Source organism: Chenopodium album, chromosome 12 (assembly GCF_948465745.1).
Source record: "Chenopodium album chromosome 12, dcCheAlbu1.1, whole genome shotgun sequence".
NCBI lineage: Eukaryota > Viridiplantae > Streptophyta > Magnoliopsida > Caryophyllales > Amaranthaceae > Chenopodium > Chenopodium album.
In genome coordinates this window covers 6898810-6918424 of record NC_137845.1, presented here as the reverse complement: position 1 = coordinate 6918424, position 19615 = coordinate 6898810, and the positions used below count along the sequence as shown (strand labels likewise).

The 19615-nt window shown below is 37.2% G+C and overlaps 3 protein-coding genes across 3 annotated transcripts; 2 read left to right on the top strand and 1 right to left on the bottom strand.

Annotated features, from left to right (window-relative positions):
* Positions 1–5364: 5364 nt before the first annotated feature.
* LOC145570751 (uncharacterized) lies at positions 5365–6741 on the top strand. Its single transcript, XM_081629897.1, has one exon. The coding sequence runs from the start codon at positions 5365–5367 to the stop codon at positions 6739–6741; it is 1377 nt and encodes a 458-aa protein (XP_081486023.1).
* Positions 6742–11736: 4995 nt separating this feature from the next.
* On the bottom strand, positions 11737–12279 carry LOC145570750 (uncharacterized). The gene has a single exon (XM_081629896.1). It carries the CDS (start codon positions 12277–12279, stop codon positions 11737–11739), a length of 543 nt encoding a protein of 180 aa, XP_081486022.1.
* Positions 12280–15126: 2847 nt separating this feature from the next.
* LOC145571821 (uncharacterized) lies at positions 15127–19405 on the top strand. The gene is made up of 7 exons (XM_081630858.1): positions 15127–15240; positions 15574–15693; positions 15923–16157; positions 17022–17124; positions 18051–18123; positions 18555–18846; positions 18956–19405. Exons 2-7 carry the CDS (start codon positions 15618–15620, stop codon positions 19023–19025), a joined length of 849 nt encoding a protein of 282 aa, XP_081486984.1. The 5' UTR covers positions 15127–15240; positions 15574–15617; the 3' UTR covers positions 19026–19405.
* The last annotated feature ends 210 nt before the right edge of the window (positions 19406–19615 follow it).

Below are 19615 nucleotides of genomic sequence, written 5' to 3'. Positions count from 1 at the left end.
TGTGAACGGACATATCTGTTGGATATTAACTACTCTTCATTTAAACTCTATAAATAGGAGTTTGTATGACATATATGAGGATATAGGATGAAAAAAGAAATTATCATATAACTTGCTTCTTTTGAGAGAATTAATCTATAGTATTTTCTCTTAATTGGGTTTATAAACACTTGTTCACAAACTTCTTGTAGATTGATTTTGATAAACAGCCAAAATCAATTGTCTCTTCTTTGTATCCAAATAGTTATATCGTGTTAACCCTATTGTTTCGTAGAGGGTCGATAATAAACTATTAGGAAAGCGGCTATGATACGTGCCTAGAAGAAATATCCGGTCCCTCTTGTTCATTCCTCCAAATATTGTTTTAATAGGGCGTGTCGCATAGTGCATGGGCGTGCCCCTTGATCAGTTCCAAAATAGGAACTTGAACTTGAAATGACATGGGCAGATCGCACCCGCGCGACATGGGTGTGCTGCCCCTATGATGCACCGCCTTACGCGACACTTGACCCGGGTGTGCCAAATTTGACACGGGCGTGTCAGTTTGAGTGCTACGTCTTCTATGTTGAGGCATGCCCAGGTCTCCCTAAGGCATGAGCGTGTCTCGCTACATCTTCTCAGCTTTGCAACACAAATGAGCGTTTTTCTACTAGTGAAGCTTCCTAGCTCTGTTTTTATTTTTTTATGGGTCCTAGCTCTTTTTCGAGGCTATCGATTCAAGGCATATTCCTTACACATATTCCAAATCACATCTTTTTTTAACTAATTAGAATTCAAGCTATCATTATAATTATAATGCATGGAATTTTATTTATTTATAATTATATTGTACCAGAGTAAGTAATTACTTTGGGTCTTTGGGTATGGAATGAAGCTGAGTGGATACAAGAGTAGAAAAACATTGATTATATTTTAAGGCGAAAAAGTGCTTGATGAAAGGATTATTTTTGCGATGAAAGGATTATTGATGAGATAAATGCTGGAATTGTATCGTTATTTTTGGCCAAAATATATAGGCTACAAACTACAAGGATTTCCATATATCCATCTTATGTCAACTAACTCAAATCAAACTATGATGTGAGACAATATAGTTGCATAATCATAATTTAATTCATAAAACCATAGTTGTTGATTCTATCAATTGGTTGCTGGTGTAGTGGTGATTGAGACAACACTTGGTAGGGAGGACCCGTATTCGATACCCCGCAACAACAATTGGGAGGGGACTGAAACCTAACCACCCAGAACTGATCTAATGAAAATGCCGAAGGTTTATATATAAAAGGGAAATCACACGGTAGTATAAGTACCAATAAGAATTCCAAATTTAATGGACACAAATCTGGAAAATCTTGCAAGTTTTGCAAGAAACTTGGGCACACAGTTGAAGAATGCTGGTTTGCAATTTGACTGGGTACTTGATTCGGGTTCTGCCAACCATATTTGTTCTCAAAAGTCTCACTTTACCGAATATCAGCCGGTGAAGAATAAAACTGTTACAATGGGTAACTGTTGTCATTGCAAAGTTTGTGGTGTTGGCTTCGTACAGATCAAGATGCAAGATGGTGTAATCAGGTTTTTGTCTAATGTTCATCATGTTACTGATCTGAAGAAGAATATCATCTCTCTTGGCATTCTGGACTCAAAAGGATATAAGATTTTGGCTCAAGGTGGAGTACTTTTGTAATACTCCTTTGTGAATAATATAGAGAGAGTCATATTGTAATATAAATCCTTAAAGGGATACTTGTACTCTCCTATTTTTAAATAGTGGAATAAAAGTGTTCGTCGTTACATAAAATCGTGTATTTATTTATATTAATTATCTTGTCAGTTATCAATTCAATTTATACTTCTCAATTAAACACATCTTCACTTCTGTTGCGCACTCACCAACTAACCCTAACATTTTCCTTCATTATTATTCACTAGAATCCAAAATGGCTCCTCATTTCCACTAATCTTCTCATCCCATTGGACAGCAGGTGTCATGGTAAGCTCTAATTCTATATGTGAGTGGATAAGGGGCTTGAGCTCTCAGTTTGAGCTTTGGAAGGTGGTTGTTTATGCACTGTTGGAGAGGTGTTTGGACCCTCCTCCCAACCTTTTACAAAGGATTAATACCTTCTCTGCCAAGTCAACCCAACCTTTGTCCAAGATAACTTCAAAAATGGCTCTTATATGCCTCTTAGCACATTGCACAAAAGCAAGACAACATATTACATATATAATTAATGTCATTTCATGTAGTAAAAAAAAAACTCAGTTATATAATGTGAAAAAGCAATATGCATTAACTATAAGGTCCATAACCTCAATAAGGGAAGCACTCTCCACTTTCGTGTTGGGGAGATAACAGTGAAATAATACTTCAATATTTGAAGTCTGCCTCAAATAAAGATTTTCTGAAATTTCTTTCAAGTCTATTTCTTCATCTCCCTCTCGTTTAACATTTCGCAATTCTTCACAGTTGAAGAACAACTGTAAAATCTCCAGATGCAAATGTCAGCCAGGGAGATTTCATATTTTGCTGCAATTCTTCTTAGACAATCGAGGTTCATTATCTTTGTCACTGCAATCTAATTTGAACACAATAAAACTAGTTAGGTTTAGGGAAAAGGTTAAATATTACAAGTCTATAACTATAACTAGTACTGATATGTTTTAGAGAAATTCATATGGGAATAGATAGGTTTAAACCAAATATCAGTAACATATTTCATCTAGATCAACATTAATTATGTAATTTTGTTTCCCTCGAGATTAATATGATTATGAATAGAGATGCCTATACACTCAGGCGTTTTCTTTTCCTTCATAATAATAATAATAATATGCAAGAATAGGCTATCTTAAAGGCCTTGTTTGGTAAATGGCTTTTCATTGGCTTTTTGATTGGCTTTTGGCTTTTGGCTTTTGGCTTTTGGCTTTTTCATTTGGTCAAATATCCAAAATTTGTGTTTGGTAAATGGCTTTTTCAGCTAGCTGAAAAGCTGCCTTTTAAGTCAAAATGAAAAAGCTACTTGGAGTAGCTTTTGGCTTTTGGCTTTTGGCTTTTTAAGTTACTAATAACATTCAACAACCAATTTTACCAAACATGTTTACAGACTAATAAAAAGTCAAACAGCCAACAAAAAAGCCAATACAAACAGCCAGTCAAACTAGCTAATCAAACCAGCCGACAGTCAACAGCCAACAGTCAATTGCCAAACAAGGCCAAAATCAAGCCTCTTCGTGAGTTGTTGATGAATGACATTAAAACTTCTTATCATAACTCTTATTTGTGACCTGCTACTACTTTACATATGCTTTATGATTTTACCAATATATCATTGTTTTGTTTCAAAACAAGCTACTTTGTGATTAGACCTTTTCGTACTTTTTAGAAATTAGTCAATAGTAAGCAAATACTAGCCAAACAGGAAGCTTATCCATATTATAATCTACATAGGCTATCAAAATTCAATTGGCAAGAAGTATACGAACTAGTTTAAAACATGGAAGACATCAATTCATGACTCTGCGGACATCGTACTACATAAAACATTAAGATTTGCCTTATAATTTGAATTTAAACATCAAGATTTGTCTTATAGTTTGAATTTAGACAAAATTCAGTATATGACAATACAAATTAACAATAAAGAATAAATTACAGAAGTCTACTCATCAATAAGCAAGAAAATTACGAGTATAAAGCGCTAAACCCTTGTTGAATTACGAGTATAAATCAACCCAAATCCCCAACAAAATTATAAAGAACAACAAAATTGGCAATGATTAAACACAAATACTCTAATTCATGAATTGAAGCTAAATTCAGCGATTTTTTTTTTAATTGAGAAACATACCTTAAATTTGAAGGATTATACTATGTCGCTTCTACGAAATCACGAATGGGAAAGACGACAACAAGATTTTTCTTCGATCCTTCTCACCGGAGAGTAGCAAAATGTCGCTGGAACTCAGAGGAGTAGCAGAGAAAAGAAAAGTGATATGGGTTTTGTTGGGCCCGTATTGTAATACGACCCATTACATTTAGGGCATCAATCCAAGATCAGTAATTTAGCAAGAATAGGCAAAACGGCTTGATTGGAACAAACAAGGAAAGTAGCATCAAAGATATCAATCAAGAAGATACTTGCCAAAGATACACCTACAGAACAGGGAAGAAGATAAATCAAGGAGATCTTCCTCATTTTAAATATATTCCGGAGATATTTGCAAACCCTAGAGATTCCTAGGTATAAATAAGTGTAATTAGACATTTTTAGCACACATGTACGCACATACTCTCTAAATATAATAGAATTACTCTGCATTTACCTACGGAGCTTCATCCCTACTGAAGAAGGAGGCTTGTCCTTACTCAGTACTGTATCTCTAAACTTATTCTCTTTCCACAATAGAATTCATTCTGTTTGTTTATTGCTTGTTCATTGCTTATCTATTGCTTTGTTATTGCTTTATTATTAATTTGTATGCTTTTGGTAGTATGATTGTTATTACCCCTCAAACCAAGCAAATTCTCACATGTCCTTGTTCAGATTTGCCTAAATAATTTGGCGCCCACCGTGGGGCTGATAATCAATTAACCTACCAATTCGCCAAAAAACCAATACAAACACCATGACTGGGCACCAAGTACCCTTTACCATGGCCGAAATCAATGAGGGAATGAACGCATTCCGTCAAACCTTAGACCAACAAAAGAGCCAGATTGAAACATTGTTGGCCCAAAAGGTTCAAACCGAAGCCAAACTTACCAGCCTCACCAAACAAAATGAAGCCCTCCGTAGCCAAATACAATCAATCGCTTCTAAAACCATTAATACCAGAAAGAACACTGAAAGTATAGCCATGTAGCTTGATATGTCAGGTACTTTTCATACCCCTAATGGGGAAAAAGGATCTAACACTAGGGAAACAACCCTAGATCTAGACTCTTTGAATGCAGGAACCCCTAAGCAGAATAGCCGAGAAGGATCTGAGGAGGGAAAGATAGAGAAGGTAGTCAAAGAGTACCTCAAAGCAATCGAAGCCAAAATCGCCAAGATCCCTGGAATGCCAAAGCCCATGGAGGAAGAGGCGTCAGATGGCTATATAGAGTCTCCTTTCTCAGAAGAGATCGCCATGGTAGAAGTGCCAAAGAGGTTCAGCACACCCAACATGGTCATGTACGATGGAACAACAGACCCTGATGAGCACGTGTCCCTCTACAAACAGAAGATGATGACAAGCTCAATCCCTAGAGACATCAGAGAGGCTATCATGTGCAAAGGCTTTGGAGCCACATTATCAGGTCCAGCTTTAACTTGGTTCATTAATTTAGATAATGGGACAATTCGATCTTTTGCAGGAATGGTAAACCTATTCAAGGTCCAGTTCGCCAGCAGCAGGAAAATAGAGAAGCAGTCATCGGATTTATACCGTGTTGTGCAGAGACATGGTGAATCCTTGAGGGATTATCTTAACAGGTTCAACAGGGAAAAGATTGGAATACACAAGTGTGATGCTCCTACAACCATTGAAGCGTTCAGAAGAGGATTGCTAGATCACAGTGAGCTCTACAAGGAATTAACCAAATACCCCTATACAACCTTTGAAGATGTACAAGCTAAAGCAATGGCCCAAGTCAGATTTGAGGAAGATGCATATGCAAGAAAGACTCCAGAGCTCAGAAAGGATGAACATCGTCCGTCAAGAAGGAACAACAATCATCGATTCAAGCCGTATCAGCGTTCACGCTTTGATGAAGGATCAGTCAATGCTGTCGAAGGAGAGTTTTCTGATTGGAGGGAAGATCCTGAGCTCCCACCCAAGTTGCATGAGTATTGCTTCAATGTCAACCCTGCAGGAGTAATAAGGACCTTAAACAAGATGGGAGATACTGTTCAATGGCCCAGAAGGAGTGATAGGCCTGGGGAGAAGAAAGATCCATCCAGATGGTGTGATTTCCATTCAGATATCGGTCACACTACTGACGAATGTGTCGCGCTCAGAAAGGAAGTTGCATACTTGCTAAAGAAGGTCTACCTCAAAGAACTCTTGTCAGATAGATCTAAAGCTTCAGGGAAGGATAGAGAGTCCAAGCAAGGAGGTCCTCCACCCCCACCTCCAATTGTCAAAACCATCTGCTTCATATCTGGAGGGTCAGAAGTATGCGGTCTAACATATTCAGCAGCGAAGCGACATGCAAAAGAAAGCAACAAAGAGCAACCAGATAAGAGGGAAAAATCCAAGATAGACATCCCTATCATGTTTGAAGAGAGCGATGCAGTTGAAAGACATCATGACGGTCTAGTGATCTCACTCCCGGTTGGAAATTGCATGATCAAGCGAATCCTAGTTGATAATGGAAGCTCTGCAAATATTATCATGCTAGACACCCTGAAGCACATGAACATAGATGAGAAAAATATCGTCAACAAATCAACAATGCTAGTAGGATTCAGCGGGGAAACCAAAAAGACAAGTGGGGAGATTACATTGGCAACGTACGCAAAAGGGATCAACCTACAAGTCAAGTTTTTAGTAATCGACACTCTGTCTTCATACAACATGATTTTGGGAAGACCCTGGATACATGAGATGAAAACCATCCCTTCTACGTACCATCAAGTCATTAAGTTTCCTACTAGGTGGGGAATTCGAGAAATCAGAGGAGATCCTAAGGAAGCTAAAGAATGTTACAAGATAGCACTGAAGGCAACATCTGCAGAAAAGAGTTCAGCATAGCAATCAGAGGGTCAGCTGGGCCAAGAGAATTGAGCATATCAGAAGAGCAAGAAGCTACAGAAGTCCAGCTGAACCCCATGCATCCAGATCAGAAAGTCATAATAGGATCAGAGCTGAAAGCGGAACTCAGACAACAAATCTACGATTTCCTAGAAGAAGAGAAAGATGTGTTTGCTTGGACCCATGAAGACATGAAAGGCATTTCCCCAGAAGTTATCACCCACAAGTTAAACGTAGATCCAATGCATACACCAGTGAAACAAAAAAAGAAGAAAACAGAAAAACACCAAAAATCTCCAACAGCCAAAATCAGCACGAAAGGTACTCATCTCTCCTTATTATTTGTCAATTTGATTTATGATCATTACGAGTACTGACTTTGGCATCGGAGGGCCGTTGGGGAAACCCACGGCCACCCCTCCTTCTTCTGTTTTGCAAGGAACACTATTGACATTACTAAGCAAGAATGAAACAAGTCCCTTCACCACAGAACGATGACCAGTCATTCTTGAACAGAGCAGACCTACTATCCTTACAAGGCATGCAAACACATGTAAGTAGCAATACAACTGTAATACAATCGTAATACAACTGCAATACAGTCACAACATACTATACAGAAACAAATCAACACAGCAAGAATGACAGAAATACTTAGTTGCATCGCAACAAAATTAAACAAGTTATCCAGCTACAAAAGTGTAGCACAAAAAAACAAATTATCCAACTGCACTAAGGCAGTAAACACGAACATCATTCAAAAGTTTTACATTCTTAAGGGTGACACAGCACCAGTTAAACTAATTCTCCCCCATGTTGTCAGCAGGGACCACTTCATCAGCAACAGGCTTCATAACTTCTGGAGCATCCTTGACTTCTTCATTATGAGGGGAATTCACTTCCTCGTCAGCAAAGCTTAGCAGCAATGAGCCAGGAGCAACAGTCCCTTCAGGAAACGCCTTCTCGAAGGAAGCCTTATCACCATCGTAATCCCAAGCCTCATGCTTTCCTTGCTGAAACTCCTCCATCATCTCAAGACGTGCCTTCCCGTAGTAGTACGTAGCAGCATCAATGGCCTCATTAGCAGCTTCCTTCAGGGCACCCTTCAGCCCATCTCGCTCAGAAATGCAGTCCCGAAGCTTAGTCCGTTCAGCCTTCAGAGCCTCAGTAGCAGCCTTGTATTTGTCGGACAGAGCATCACACTCCTTCTTCATAGCCTCATACACCCGAGTAAATTCTGACACCTTGCCTAAAACACCAAGGCAAGATTGAAGGCTCTGCAAAGTAAAGATGAAGTGTAAGAAGCATAGTTCAATAATGTTGATTTTATTAAAAATTTTCGGAGTATACTATACCTGGAAAGACAATACAACCGCCTCTTGTGAAAGGTCAGCAAAGGTCATCGAGGATTGACGATCCTTGAAAGAAGGAAACGGCAGGGTATCCACATGCGGAGCCAGAGAGTCAAAAGAAAACTCAGCAGCGTCAACATCAATAGGAATCTCCAACTTCCTCTTGAGACCAGCACGAGGCGGAGGTGGAGGAGGGACACCCTTGGGAGCAACCATCTTGATAGGAACAGCTTCAGAAGTCTGGGGAGACGAGCGAGACTTGAGACGACCCAAGATGGAAGATGAACTAAGAAGATCATGAGACCTTAGTGACCTTGATGTATCTACAAGGAACATAGAGGAATTCAAAAGTAGCACAACAAGGAACGCAACAATGTATACAGCGAGGATGCTAATAGATTAACAATTGTATGCAAGTATATTCAGCAAGGATACAACTGATTCAAAACAAATGAAAAACCCACAAACTAAGTCAATCAAAAACGAAACGAACTGGCATCAACCACACATCCACAAAATTACTAGTATAGCAAAACATCAAAACGGACAAGAAAGAAAGAAAACAAACCTTGAGACATAGTTGGGGCAACTTTATGTTCAGAATCAGATTCGTCCAAAGACTTAATTTGAATAACTGCTTCAGGCTGTGTCAACTTGATGAAAGATCTCTTGTCTGCACTCAACTCATACAACTTGTCTATCAAGGATGGAGACTGAGAGCGCTGCTTCAGTTTACTCACTGCAACCAACAAGCAAATAAGCCCAAATCAACAAAGAAGGAGAGAAGAACATAAAAGAATAAGAAAACAAAATACCTTCAGCCTTAACAGTGTCAATCAAAAAATCACAATCATCACCCAACGAGTCAATCCTCACAAAGAAGAACTTGTGATACCACTTCTTGTCAAACGCCTTCTCCAAGTCAGTCACCAAAGGACCAACACCATCCTTCAGGCGAAGACCAACTCGACCCTTACCACTGGTCCTAATAGTATAAGGGTAACACAAATCCCTCACATCAAGTTCTATACCCAATTTTGCACTCAGCAAATCCAGAATTCTCAACACCCTCCAAGTTTGGGGTAGTAATTGACAAGGTGAAACCCTAACTCTAGAAAGAAATTGACGAACAAGAGCAGAAAAAGGAAAAGTATGCCCAATTACAAAGGGATACTCAAAGAAACACACCCAACCAGGGGCAGTCCAGTCAGCCCTTTCCCTAGAAGATGGAATTTTCACCACAACCCCATCAGGAAACCGCGCAATAGCAGCGACGTTCTGAACCTCCTCCTTCGTAATGGTGGAAGGATAGACATCTTTGGCAGGAAAGATGTTCTGCGCCACCAAATTTGGCCTTTTCACACCCTCATCCACCCCAGCAAACATCACTCTCACATGATCATCCATCGCAAAAACAAGAGAAAAATACAAAGTGAAAAACAGAGCAAATGGAGAGGAGAGAGAAAATACCTGATGAAATTGAAATTGGGGCAAAGCAATTGAAGTGATTAGACAAAGAGCCTGCACACCCAATAAATACCAAAGACGGAAATAAACCGCCCTTCAAAGTTATCGAGGAAGTTGCCTTAAAACCGCCACCACTGTCTATTTTGCTAACCGTTGGAACAAATTCTGAATTTCAAAATACTTTCTAAAGCTTTTTCTTTAGGTAATTTTCACTTCCAATACTTGGAAATAAAAATTAGGGGCAATTGTTGGGCCCGTATTGTAATACGACCCATTACATTTAGGGCATCAATCCAAGATCAGTAATTTAGCAAGAATAGGCAAAACGGCTTGATTGGAACAAACAAGGAAAGTAGCATCAAAGATATCAATCAAGAAGATACTTGCCAAAGATACACCTACAGAACAGGGAAGAAGATAAATCAAGGAGATCTTCCTCATTTTAAATATATTCCGGAGATATTTGTAAACCCTAGAGATCCCTAGGTATAAATAAGTGTAATTAGACATTTTTAGCACACATGTACGCACATACTCTCTAAATATAATAGAATTACTCTGCATTTACCTACGGAGCTTCATCCCTACTGAAGAAGGAGGCTTGTCCTTACTCAGTACTGTATCTCTAAACTTATTCTCTTTCCACAATAGAATTCATTCTGTTTGTTTATTGCTTGTTCATTGCTTATCTATTGCTTTGTTATTGCTTTATTATTAATTTGTATGCTTTTGGTAGTATGATTGTTATTACCCCTCAAACCAAGCAAATTCTCATATGTCCTTGTTGAGATTTGCCTAAACAGGTTTGCGTGGGAAAATAGAAAAGTTAGGCGGTTTATTTTTGCCTGAAATCTCAAAAGCTCTCCCTAAATTCAAAACAAGTTTATGTTTTCGCATAACCCGACTATTTTGTTGCGGAGTTCCCACACATGAGGTCTAAAATAATATGACAGTGGCATTAAAAAAAATCAAGCAAACAATTAAATTCAGTGTCGTTATCAACTTATCACTTTGAAAAACTTTAATTGTTTGAAAAAATTGTCTATCCACCATTGCCACAAATGACATAAACATACAAAAAACCTCTATTTTATCAAAAAGCAAATAAATCCAAATAGCACGGGAAAAATCATCCACTATTGTAAAAAAATAACAACCACCACAATACGATTCATGTATATATGGTCCCCATAAATCACAATATATCTTTTCAAAATTCTAGAGGCTTTATTCTCACTCAAAGAAAAACTATCTCTAGGGTGTTTAGCACAAAAACAAACTTCACATGCTTTATTTAAACTACCCTTACAATTATGAACGAGAGGAGAAGTTTCACTACTTTTTTCGAAGGATGACCCATACGCTTGTGCCATAATTTGTATCATCAATCAATTGTGATACCGAAATTAAATTACAACATAAATCAGGAACAAATAACACATATTTAAGAATGATTTTAGCAGATAGCTGAACCAAGCCTTCCTTAGTGGCTTGTACAGTTTTGCCATTTGGAAGACCAATCGGACAATGCGAAATGTGTTGAGTATCAAATAGCCATTTGGCATCACAAGTTACATGTCTAGAAGCACATGTGTCTACAATCCACGAGGCATTGTCAAACTCACCATTCAAGCAGTTATTGGGAGTTTTTGTGTTACCAACAAAACCGACAATGGCTTTCCACTGTTCAGCTGTAAATGTTTGAGAGACACCTCCTACTGACTCCATGGTGCTGGTATTGGCAGAAGACCCTGTAGTTGTAGCATTCGCTCCAGCTAGGTTCCGCCCTTTTGCCACGGACTGTGGTGCTTTGCCACACTTTGAAGGATTAGGCCACCATTCTTGAAAACCTTTCAATTCGAAGTAACCTGAGACTAAGTGGTCGGTCTTCTTGCAATAGGTACAGTGCAACCCCGATTTATCAGGTTTGTCTTCGGAGCCTGCTTGCTTCCTTTTCCGTGGCGCAGTACGAAGGGCGAACCCCATCGCATCTGGTGGCTATTCGGCTGGTATATGTTTGGCCTGCCGAACACGTTCTTCCTGCACAACTAATTGATAAGCTCGATTAAGGCTTGGCAGGGGGTCTTGACAGAGAATATTGGTGCGAGTTTGAGCATAGCAGTCAGTGAACAACCCCATTAAAAATTCATGAAGACGTGTATTTTCGCGACGCCTTTCATGCTCTGTACCAGCTGTACACTTTCTCGCAACAAGAGCACGTAATTAGAGGTTCATGGTTGTTCAATTCCTCCCATAAAGCCGTGACTTTACCAAAATAAGAAGCCACATACATATCCCTCGACAGCTCGCATTTTGGAATTGACGATTTTACCTGTTGAATTCGTGGGCCATTGACAATAGCAAAACGCATCTTGAGAGTCTCCCACAAGCGTGTTCCATCCTTGTATTTTGACAAAGTGCTCTTGACCTCGGGATCAATTGTATTCATCAGCCGTGAAATCAACATAGCATGTATAGTGTTCCAATCCGTCTGAGTTCTGCACGGAGAAGAAGGAGTATTTATTGTTCCGTCAAAAAAGTCGAATTTACGACGTGCCTCTAACGTAGTTTGAATCTCACCGGCCCACTCATTGTAATTTTCACCACGAAGGCAGGTCAGAGTAATGAAGTCTCTAGGACGGTCGTGAGGACTAAGGTAATACAGAGAGGTGATGTCTATGCGTGGTGGAAGAGGTGGCGGCGTATCATCACTAGCCATGGTGGTTTAATTCGGGGTTTTTTTTTTTTTTTTAAAAGTTCCCGAGCGACTGATACCATGTCAAATTAATTAAGGCTCAAAGCTTAACCCTCTTCTCATTGATTTCAATCATATATAGAGTACAATGGTTTCCCTAAAATACATGAGATAAAATCAAAAGGTACGCTAGATATTATCTTCTAATCTTCTATCAATCGTAACCTATAATCAAGGAAACTACATTAACCAAAATATATGATAATTATGCTAAGATCCTTCTGATATCCTAACATGATAGAGTATAAAACATATTCCTAGACTACAACCATTAGCTTAAGCTTTTGGTTAAGTTGGTCCACGCATAATCATGGTATTGGAGTCAACGTGACATAGAGATCACAGGTTCAAATCTCATCCACCCCTCCTTCAAACTGAAATTAATTCGCATAGAGTATGGGAGAGCTCGGATTGTCCTAAACTTTATAATGTAAAGTATTGTCGATGTCTCGTGGCCTGGCTGCGAGACCGACTTTATATATTAGTGATATGATAAGAATTTTGATTAGTTTTTATATAAGTTTTGTTTATATGAATTGAGTTTAAATATTTGTAAAAGTATTTGGCATTTTAATGGAATTCTAATTATAATTTCACTTGCATGATTACAGAAAGATTGAGAAATCAAGCTGAAGCAAATTTGGATGACAAAAACATGAAGTACCACTCATTCCGTATAATATTGCTCTGTTTCTCACTTTTAATATAGAAGGACAACAAGTTGAGCCGATTACCCGAGAGACTAAGAATACGATTGTTGTTCAAACGTAATAGGAGGACAAAATAATTTACCTCAATCATGCATTAGTGATTTGAGATTTTTACTTAATTATATGATTGATTGATGGAAGAGATATTCTTAGTTCTGAATTTCTAATTTGATTTTTGATACTTTTACAGGTTTATTTTTGTAACTAAGTAGCAAATCCACAAGCTCTTCATACACCTTAGCAACGACTCTTTCCCTAGGATGACCCGATGTTGCATCAATTTCGTAAAATTTTTGGGTAAATTTCTTGTAAAAAGAGCAACTTAATCAGTAGTAAAATATCCTTCACACTATTGGGCGACTCTTATAAGATATATTTCACATTTAACCGTTGGATAACTTTTGATCATTTTATGATAACTTCTCACTTACAATATATTATATATATTTATTGAGCCTTCTTTAAAAGTTTGTCAATGTGAATTGTGCGAGTACTTTGTTCGTTTTTCAGTGTTACATTTGTCTTAATGGATATTTTTTTAAGTGTTATGGAGTAAACTTCTATTTAGACAAATTACTATGGTGTATATATTAATATTATATCTCGCTTTTTTCATAGTCCAACGTAGTATTTTTTTTTCTACTCACAATCTATTGCAATCCTCTATACGTAAAATAAATTCAATTTAGTATACTGTGACTTGTAGATTTGCCAACGCTGAATTTTGAACAATTAATACTCCGAATCTTTAATCACCGATGAATGCAATGATTATAAATATGTAATACTAGATAAAGCCTGTGTGATGCACGGTTTGTTTGAATTTTTTGAATATATATATATATATATATATATATTTATATGTGCTAAAATTTGTTATATATTTAGATAAAATTCCTGATATCAAAAGATAATATTATATATTCAATTAATTAAAATGGAAAATTTCATTCTCCAATTTTGCTTACGTGTCATTTAAATTATTTAATTCTAAAAAAAAATTAATAATCTCGTATTTAATTGGCTACTACTAAAATTTATTATCCTATGTGGCGCGGTGAAAAAATTAAATCCTAGCTCTCTAAAAAAATCGGGAAAAAACTCCCCTTTATATATATATATATATATATATATATATATATATATATATATATATATATATATATATATATATATATATATATATATATATATATATATATTAGATTCGAAAACTCCGTACATGAGAATTGAGATTCTCTAACAAATACAACACGAAATACTCTTAAATTTAATCAGGAAAATTTAGCAAGAATAATTCAACCTTTGCTCCATTCTCTCAAAATATCTAACCCTTAAATCTGCCTAAAATAAAGCCAAGTTTGTAATTTTTTTTCCCCGTAGCAGGTCACTGACCTGTTATAGGACGATTTACAAAAATAATGTAATTTAAAAACTTAATTACGACTGTGGGTTGGAGTAAAACTTAATTACAAAATTAGTGTTCACGTAGGCTCGGTAAGAGGTTTGTTTTATTTTTTTTACTATTTTTCAAGGCAAAACCACTGTATATTATCGAAACCGCTATCTTACTTCTTTATATTGTATGAGCGTTTACTTTTTTTCCTGAAAGAAATTTTATTTACTTCTTTTACTGCAAAAGTATGGAGTAGAACAATTGCAAAGCAATTTGGCTTCCCCAAGCAGTCCTACCACCGAGTAGCTCACCACCAAGCAACCCCACCACCGAGCAGCCTACTTGCGCTGAGCAGAAACTATTATTGTCGTCGTCATTAAGCTATCACTCACAGGACTAAAAAAAAAGCTATCATTGATTTTGTTAAATGATTTAGACAAATAGCGGTTTTGTTAAATATTAATATAGCGGTTTCGATCGTTAATATATAGTGGTTTTGCCTTGAAAAATAATAAAAAAAAAAAACAAATATCTTACCGAGCCTACGTGGACACTAATTTTGTAATTAACTTTTACACCAACCCAAAATCGTAATTAAGTTTTTAAATTACATTATTTTTTAAATCGTCCCCTGTGATTTGCAATTTAATAAAAATTCTTATAATTAAAAAAAAAAAAATATTTATTTTTATTTTTAAAATTTTGATAATTTAAAGGAAAAAAAAAAAAAAACCCTCCCTTTCCCTGTTTCCCATCACTGCCCGCCACCCCCTCCCTTGCCAGCGGCCAACCCAGTCCCTTGCGACCTATCTGTTTAAGGTAATACACTCTAACCCTGTTTCTGAATTCAATTATTTTGCTTAACTATACCCAAAGTATATATACTATAAGAAATTCCTAGATTAGTTGAAATCAGGGTATAGCTTAATTTCTGAAGATTTAATGGAGAGGGGGCTAATTAGTGAGGAATTCACCTCTCTATAACAGTTGGATTCTGGGTTTATGAAATCTGATGATGGGGAATTTGGAGTTTGATATATTGTAGCGCGAATTTGGTTATGTGTGTAGTTCAACTCGAATATTTTCAATTTATTCCAATCTTTGAGTATTTACAAACTGAAATTGTTAATTTTTCGTATAATTTTGATGTAGCTGGTTGAAATAGAATATCCAATACAGTATAAAGAAGCATAGATATGAATTTGTCAACAAGAATCACAGAGAAATTGCCCTTTCTTGAAGTTCTAGGCAGCCCCGTGTTCTCTTCTAGAGGTACGCATTCATTTTATTTATTACTCGCTCCATCCCTAAAAGATTGCTCCATTGCATTACGAAATATAGTCGTTTGTAGTCGAGTTTTGAAAATTGTGAAAACTCTAATGGGACAATATTTTAGGGACGGATTTTATGACACAACATAAAACTGGTACAAGTGTTTTTTGTATTATTATACAGTTTAAAAAGGTATAATTGAACCTGAATCAGGTCTCTTGGATTCCAGGAGTGTCCAGACTAGGATGTGTGCATTTGAAGCAGCCTAGTCTTCGGACTTTTTCTGGTATTCGGGCGAAAACGGTTGCTAGTTTTGATAGTTGTGATGGTGCTTTAAAGGATGGGACAGGGGTTGTTCTTCCTGCAACTAAAGAGTTTGCAGAGCAAGCAATTCAATCAATAAAATCAGGAAAAGTTATTGCTGTGCCAACTGATACATTGTATGGCTTTGCTTGTGATGCTTGGTATGCTCTTGAACTACTGATTTACTGCAATGTTCATTCTTTTAAATTTTACAACTTTGTTGAGTTTCATGTTATTGTATTTGTATATGTAATATGTTCAATTGGATGAATTTTGGAGATAATGTGATGAAGAAACCTATTGATATGGGTATTTGAGATCGAAAGACCGTGATATTTTAAAGCAAGTTGGATAAAATAAATATGGTATAAAAATAGGAACTTAGTTTTAAATAAGAGGCGGTTAAGGTCAGGCGTAGATTTAAATGAATTTCTAAATATGCTAAGTTTTGCTTAAGAGGGTAATAAGTTATGCTGTTACCTTGGGAAATTTTTTACTAGTATGATGTTTGTGATTAAGAGTTACACCAAGAAGTCTGTGTTGGAAATCTAAAGAGTTACAAGCTAGAACAACTTCAAAGACAAGTTGGAACCTTTTGAACTTTCCAAATAGCATAAGTACGTGGTCTTCAATTCTTCATTATGGGAGTATTGGTAGATCATGACAGACAGTTCTTACTTGATTACTTCATTCTACAATTGAGCTGGGTAAATCTAGTCTTACCATGAGGTGGGTATCATGTGGGTTAATAATGTGTGACCTTATATAACTGATCTACTAATACCTGTTATTTATAATGCAAGACTCTCTCTACCACAGTAACCAACTAACTACATCCTTGCTCCCTTTTCTGTATCTCTATAGTATCTCTATAGCATTGAGGTCAAGAAAGTAAGGATATTTTAAGATTTTTTTCTTAAAATGCACAATGCAGTCTCATGTAACAAGTTGCTAGCCTGAAATGTCAATATGCATTTGTTTCTGACTTTTTGAGCCTATCATATTTGACTTTCATGTTTCTGCAGCTCTAGAGAAGCTGTCAACAAGATTTATGAGATCAAAGGCCGCAAGCTTACCAGCCCTCTTGCAATATGTGTTGGGGATGTGTCAGAAATTAATCGTTTTGCAAGCTTACCAGCCCTTTTCTTTTTGCAACGGTTCTAGATGAATTAACTAGACCAATTCAAGATGAGGTTCCATGGTGTATGCTGTTCGCAGATGATATCGTTTTGGTGGATGAGACTAAGGATGGGGTTAATGTCAAGTTGGAGCAATGGAGACAAAGGTTGGAATCTAGAGGGTTTAAGCTAAGTCGGAGTAAGACTGAATATTTGGTATGTCGTTTTGGCACTCAGAGGGGGACAAGCAATGAAGTGGTGAGTTTGGATGGAAAGGATTTGACCATGAGTGTATGTTTTAAGTACCTAGGGTCGATCATCCAGAAGAATGGTGACATTGATCAAGACGTGACCCACAGGATTAAGTCAGGGTGGCTTAAATGGAGAGCGGCCACGGGAGTGTTATGCGACCGCAGCATTCCCTTAAAGTTGAAGGGAAAATTCTACAGGACTGCCATAAGACCAGTGTTGCTCTATGGTACAGAATGTTGGGCTTCTAAGAAAGAGCATATTAAAAAGATGGAGGTTACGGAAATGCGCATGTTAAGGTGGATGTGTGGAAACACTTTAAGAGATAGAATCAGAAATGAGGTTATTCGCAAGAAAGTAGGTGTGGCGGGCATTGTAGATAAATTAAGGGAAAATCGTCTGCGTTGGTTTGGACATGTAAGACGGAGACCCGAGGGTGCACCGGTGCGAAGAGTGGAAGAGTGGGACCATGGAGGGATTAAACGAGGAAGAGGGAGACCAAAGATGACTTGGTTGGAAGGAGTGAGGAAGGATATGAAGTGCATGGATTTACGTGAGGATGAAGTTTTGGATCGTAAGGGATGGAGGAGAAAGATGTTGATGACTACACGGAATAATCAAATTTGGTTCATGTTAGCCGACCCCACTTTTGGGATTAAGGCTTTGATTGATTGATTGATTGATTGATTTACAAATCATTTGCCTGATACTTTGCTTGACGCGCTCCTTCCTGGTCCTGTGACTTTAGTTTTGAGGCGAGGTTTGTAACCATTTCTTTGATTCTTAATAGTTTAATAAACAAAAATGTGTAAGTTAGATGCTTGCTGCTTCTGTAAGTACATTTTAGCTCATAAGCTAAATAAAGAATGTTGTTGTGAAGAGGTAAATGTACGATGCTGTCTACTCCCTCCATACAAAGTTAATTCACACATATTCTTGATCCTTTAAAATTGATGATCACCGTGATTTCTCTGTATTATCCTCTATATAAGCTGTCTTCTCATATGCTCTCCACCACACCATTTAAGTGGGGGTAATATTTGGAACCAATCATAATCTTTTTATAAGGTGACCAATATATCCAACTATCCCAAGTTATCATATCAATCCCAGATGGAGGGAGTTCTATCAATAACTGGTCAACTTTAACACTTGATGGTTGATCTGTCAACTGATAACAACTTATTTCAGGAGAGGCAAGTATTCTAGAGAAGTCATTGAATCCAGGGATAGATAGTATTGGTGTCCGAGTGCCTGATAGCGATTTTATAAGGATCATTGCTCGGGGTTCTGGAAGTGCATTGGCTCTTACTAGTGCAAATTTGACTGGACATCGTAGCAGTGTCTGCATCAAAGATTTTGAGAGTTTGTGGGGACACTGTGCCTATGTGTATGATGGTGGTGAGCTTCCCATGGGCCGTGCAGGATCGACAATAGTGGATTTGACATGTCCTGGAAAATATAAGATAATAAGGCCTGGCAGGTTAGCAATCTAATTGACACTTCTGGTCTGTATGTTTCTGTGCTGATTACTAATTGTTTTAGTATGATGATGTGTTAAATTCTTATGTCTTATATTGGAATATTTGCAGTGCAAGAGAAGAAACTATTGAAATCCTGAAAAAGCATTTTCTTGTAGAAGAGAAGACTGATAATTCATGATGAATCAACTGAATAAGCAGCTATTTAATTACAAATAGGTAGATTGCACGGAGGCATGGAGCAGCATGAGCTAATTGTTGGATTTGATAGGCCTTCTAATGCTCTCGATTGTGTGCAACCTTTGAAGGCGTCTAACTTTGTATGTTAAAATTTTGTTTATATTCGCAGATTGTAATGCTTTGGTAGTTTGGTGTAATTTAATCATATAGCGTTCAGACTAGGACTAGCTAGAAATGGATAGCAGTTAAGTGAACAATATGAGTTCGTCTAAGATTAGACTAAATCAATTTCTATATTTCTACTGCCAAAAAGTGTTATGCATGAGATCCTAAGGGTTGTATGAGATTAATTATATATAATTATGATGGCTACTTGTTCTATAGATTATTGCTAATTTCTGTGCGAAATCATAGAGGTCTCATTCTCATGTAGAGGTTGAGGACCTGCAATAGAGCTTGAGAGTGTATTTGGTATAAATGATGTTCAAACACCATCTTCAAGGATAATTTGCTAGTGTGAGAATGTCCTCCATCAGATGAACAAGTATGTGTATGTTAGTGCAGCGGATGACAAATCTAAAAATTTTATGC

Bases quoted from the DNA above. Each gene is read 5' to 3' on its own strand.
- LOC145571821 (XM_081630858.1), top strand. From the start codon at position 15,618: ATGAATTTGTCAACAAGAATCACAGAGAAATTGCCCTTTCTTGAAGTT. The intron at 16,158-17,021 runs GTATGCTCTTGA...ATGTTTCTGCAG, and splicing joins GGCTTTGCTTGTGATGCTTG to CTCTAGAGAAGCTGTCAACA. The intron at 18,124-18,554 runs GTTTGTAACCAT...AACTTATTTCAG, and splicing joins GACTTTAGTTTTGAGGCGAG to GAGAGGCAAGTATTCTAGAG.
- LOC145570750 (XM_081629896.1), bottom strand. From the start codon at position 12,279: ATGGCTAGTGATGATACGCCGCCACCTCTTCCACCACGCATAGACATC.
- LOC145570751 (XM_081629897.1), top strand. From the start codon at position 5,365: ATGGTAAACCTATTCAAGGTCCAGTTCGCCAGCAGCAGGAAAATAGAG.